General features: G+C 49.9%; 1 protein-coding gene across 1 annotated transcript in view; it reads right to left on the reverse strand.

Moving 5' to 3' along the window:
• The window catches only part of LOC119593346 (serine/threonine-protein phosphatase 4 regulatory subunit 1-like), a gene marked incomplete at its 3' end in the record, with an annotated part of 72,304 nt that overhangs the window by 1,200 nt on the left and 66,305 nt on the right, over positions 1 to 4,799 (reverse strand). Inside the window, 1 exon segment of the mRNA XM_037942273.1 lies at positions 881 to 1,035. Within this exon segment, the coding sequence (XP_037798201.1) occupies positions 881 to 1,035 (155 nt within the window).

Below are 4,799 nucleotides of genomic sequence, written 5' to 3' on the forward strand. Positions count from 1 at the left end.
GGCTGTTTCTTATCCCCCTTGCACCCTTGTATATGGGGTACTTCTTGCCTCTCTCTAGCTTTGGCCTGTCTGTCTGTCTGACTCTCTCTCTCTCTCTCTCTCTCTCTCTCTCTCTCTCTCTCTCTCTCTCTCTCTCTCTCTCTCTCACACACGCACACGCACGCACGCACGCACGCACACACACACACACACACACACACACACACACACACACACACACACACACACACACACACACACACACACACACACACACACACACACACACACACACACACACACACACACACACACACAAGGTAGTAACATGGGGCGTACAGTTTCACCGCCTTTAAACCTTTGCAAAACGCCCCTCCCTCCTACTCCTCTTTCCTCCCTACTTATCATCTTCCCCCTTAATTCTCTCCCCCCTCTCTCCTCCACTGCTTCTCCTTGTTCTTACTATCCTTATTATTCCTCCTCCTCCCTTTCTTTCTCTAGTTTTGCCTCTGCGCTCGTCCCCGATGCCCGAGGCGGTTTAGTCAATCAATCTCTTTTTTTTTTTTTTTTTTACTGGTAACTTTTCTTACGGGGATATACGACATAAGCCTATGTTATATATATTATATTATATATTATATTATATTATATATATATATACACACACACACACACATTATATATATATATATATATATATATATATATATATATATATAGAGAGAGAGAGAGAGAGAGAGAGAGAGAGAGAGAGAGAGAGAGAGAGAGAGAGAGAGAGAGAGAGAGAGAGAAACAAAACCAGAAACAGAACAAGCAAACAGCCCGAAGAACAGGAGATAAGAACTGCTCCCCCCTCCCCTCCCTCCACACAACCCCACCCCAACCAAAGTAACCCACCGACCTGCTCTGATCTGTGAGCAGGGAGACGAAGAGCGGGGAGAGCTTGTTCTTCCTGGTGGGGAGCGAGCAGGCGCACGACACCCCCATGAAGACCTCGGCGCACGCCTTCCGCACGCCCCACACGCCGTCCTCGCACAGGAACACGAACCGGGACACCTGCGGGAACCACACAAGGAAATTAGTAAAAAAAAAAATAATAATAATAAAGAACTAATAAATAATTAAATAAATCAGCAAAAAAAAGCTTCTAAAAAAATCTAAGGAAGAATCAAGGAAATGAGTAATTAACAAATACAAAAATAAAAAAACAAATAAAACGTTGAAGGAAAGAGGTGCTTGTAAAAATCGAACTAAAAATAGACTGGTGTCGAACATAAATAAGATAACACATGAACATATAAAAACTATAAAGTTAATGGAAGGCGGCGCTTGTCAAAATCGAAAAATGAAAAATAAATACAAGAAACAGAATATAAATAAATAATAAATAAACGAACGTGGAGGAAGGACACACACCATTTTGCATCAAGAAAAATGACCTTAAGAAATCATACGAAGTTAAATCCATAATGCCTCGCCGTGAACATAAACGCGACCGGGAGGAAAATGTAACGAAATATTATTTTTCTTGAACGTATCACAATGTTAGTCAACAAGACACCTCACTGCATCCGGGAACAAGAAAACGGGAAAAGAGAAAGGAAACAGAAAAAAGAAGACGCAAAAAATGATAAAAAAGGGAAACCGAGACAGGAAAGAAGACAAACAAGGGAAAATGTTCCGTCAGCCATCTTATCCCAGTGGCGTTTTCCCCTTGCCAAAAATACTTTTTTAAAAAATACCCCCTTTTTCCAGTGTGTGCTTGAAGGAACCCGCGGATGAAGGAATGAAAGAAAGAAGGTGGGGGAGGGGGGGGGGGAGGAGGAGGAGGAGGAGGAGGAGGAGGAGGAGGAGGAGGAGGAGGAGGAGGAGGAGGGAGGAGGAGGAGGAGGAGGAGGAGGAAGGAGGGAGAAAGGGGAGCGAGTGAGTAAGGGAGGGGAAGAGAGTGTTTGGGGGAAAGGAAGCGAGCGAAAGTAAGAGTCAAGAGTACAGAGTGCAAAGAGGGTTTAAAGGTAGACTGCTGATGTTAGCGAAAGGGGGAGAAGGGAAGAAGGCGGAGGAGCAGGAGGCGGAGGCGGAGGAGGAGCGGCGGGGGAAGAGTGCCAGGGGGGTGGGGCTCGTACTTATGAGCCTCGCCATGGAAGAATATGAGCGAGGGCGAGAAGGTGTGAGCGATTCGGAGAGGGTGGGTGAGAAGGGGATAGATGGGGGTGGGCTGGGGGGTCATGAATGGGTGTAGTACGCCCGGTGTGTGCCAGAGTAAACAAGTGTAGTAGTAGTAGTAGTAGTAGTGAATGGCGGGGGGTGGGGCAGGGAGGGGAGGGGGCGTGTGCGTGTGCGCGTGTTGGGCTCGGAGCGAGTGAGCGAGCGAGCGGAGGCGGCGGCCGGAGCCCTCCAGCTCCCTCTCCCTGAGCGAAAGACGCTCTCTCTCCCTCTCTTTCTCTCCCGCGCGCCCGCCCGCACGCACTCCCGCGCGCACTGACGCTGCTTTCACCGCCGCCGCCGCCCTCGGCTCAGATTCCTCAACGGAGACCTTCCCATGCCGGTCTCTGCATCTCACCGCTTCCCCTTCCTCTCTCTCGCTCTCGCTCTCTCTCTCTCTCTCTCCTTCTCCCCCTCCCTCCCTCCCGCATTCCCCCTCCCCCTCACAACCAATCCCGCCTCCACCCCCCCTTGCCCCTCCCCCGAAGCCAGCAAGATAAAAAGCAAGAAAAAGAGAAGGCAAAAAACGCGAGGCAAGAAGCAGAGCCGAACTCATATCTACTTCGACATCGGCGCTACGACTGCGTTCCGAGGGCCACGGCCTTCCCTTGCCCTTAACCTATCGATCTGACGCAGGTGGAGTTTGTTTTATTCCTAATGATAACGCACTGCGAGAAGAGGGAGGAGGGAGGGAGGGGAGGAAGGGAAGTGGGAGGGAGGAAGGAAGGGATGAAGGGTGTGGGGGAGGGAGAGGGATAGGGGGGAATGGAGAAGGGAGATAGAAGGAAGGAGAGAGGGAAGAAGTGGAGAGACGGAGAGGAGAGAGTAAGAAAGATAGGGAAGGAAAAGAAAGATGTGGACGCAAGACAGGGAGATAAATAGAGATGTATTAATGAGGGAAAGAGATAAATGGGAAGAGAAAAGAGAAATAGGAGGGAGGGGGAAAGGGATGAATCAGCTGAAGGAATGCTTACTTTTTTCAAACGCATGACGATTCAAGACCAAATTAGAACAACAGGCCTCTCCCCTACACACAAAAGTACACAACCAAACACGAGAGCCGTACTCCTACACCTACTCTCTTTTTCCCTCCTCCTCCTCCTCTTCTTCTTCTTCTTCTCTTTCTCCCTCTTTTTCTTTTTCTCTTTCTCCTTCTTCTTCTTCTCTTTCTCCCTCCTCTTCTCTTTCTTCTCCTCCCCTCCCCTTCCCCTTCCTTTCTTCTTCCACCACTACTACTACTTCCCCTTTCCGTCCCCGTCCCCCTCTTTCTCCCCCTATTCTTACATTAATACTATTCTACTTTCCCTCATCTCCTCCTCCTCTTCATCTGCCTCGCTTTCGCCTTGCCCTCCCCCTCCTTCTTTCTCTTTCTTCTTCCACTACTACTACTACTACTTTCCCTCCTCTTCCTCCTCCTCCTCCTCCCCCGCTCTTCTATGAACGCGCGAGCAGCCCCATGCACATTTCCAGGAACTCGGGAAAGCGGGTGAGTGGGAGAGCTGGGGGCGCCTGCGTGTTCGTTCGTCTGACTGACCGAGTACGTGTGTGTGTGCCTGTGACTGTGCGTATAATAGAGTGTGTGAGAGTGAGTGAGTGAGTGAGTGAGTGAGTGAGTGAGTGAGTGAGTGAGTGAGTGAGTGAGAGAGAGAGAGAGAGAGAGAGAGAGAGAGAGAGAGAGAGAGAGAGAGAGAGAGAGAGAGAGAGAGAGAGAGAGAGAGAGAGAGAGAGAGAGAGAGAGAGAGAGTGTGTGTGTGTGTGTGTGTGTGTTCGCGCGTGGGTGAATCTGTATACACTTCTGTGTGTGTACTGGTATTGAATTTTCATCTTATTGGAGACTTTTTTTCTGCTCGTGGGAGTATGTCATCCCAAAGACGCAAGGAATCATGGGCTGCTTCATGGGAGCATGGCTGGCTAAATGAGGGAGCTCCCTATCTACCATGTTATTCCGCTGTTAATACCGTCATTACCATTATAATCACCACCATCGCGGTCATTATCACCACCAAATGAAAACCCCAAAAGAATGTCAATCCTGTCGTCTCATCATTCACTTAAGACCTATTTTGTTGCCATTTTTTTTTCCTTCCTTTCAGCTATCATGATCTCACTATTCCAATCTGATGTTACTTTTTCTCCAAATCGCCCTCCTTTCGAGTCGGCCTCCGGGAGGACCGGTTAACAGGCCGACGAAGGCGGGAAGGAGTGATAACTGCTCGAATATGTGGGCGGCCGCTGGGTCTTGAGGACATCCGGGCGAGCGGGGGACTAGGGGAAGGCGAGGGGAAGGGAGAGGGGGAGGGGGAAAGGGGGGGAGAGAGGGAGAGGAGGAGGGAAGGAGGGAGAAGAGAGGGAGGAGAGGGAGTGCGGAGGATGGATGGGAGAGAGAGAGAGAGAGAGAGAGAGAGAGAGAGAGAGAGAGAGAGAGAGAGAGAGAGAGAGAGAGAGAGAGAGAGAGAGAGAGAGAGAGACAGAGAGAGAGAGAGAGCAAACCAGGGGGAAGAGGGCAAGACGAAAGGTGAGGGAGATGAGGGGAAACGTATGGGAAAAAGGGAACTGCCAGAGAGGCGATGGGCTAGCTGAGTGATGAGGGAAGGGGAGGATGAGGAACGAGGAGGGGG

This window comes from Penaeus monodon, chromosome 3, assembly GCF_015228065.2.
Source record: "Penaeus monodon isolate SGIC_2016 chromosome 3, NSTDA_Pmon_1, whole genome shotgun sequence".
Lineage (NCBI taxonomy): Eukaryota > Metazoa > Arthropoda > Malacostraca > Decapoda > Penaeidae > Penaeus > Penaeus monodon.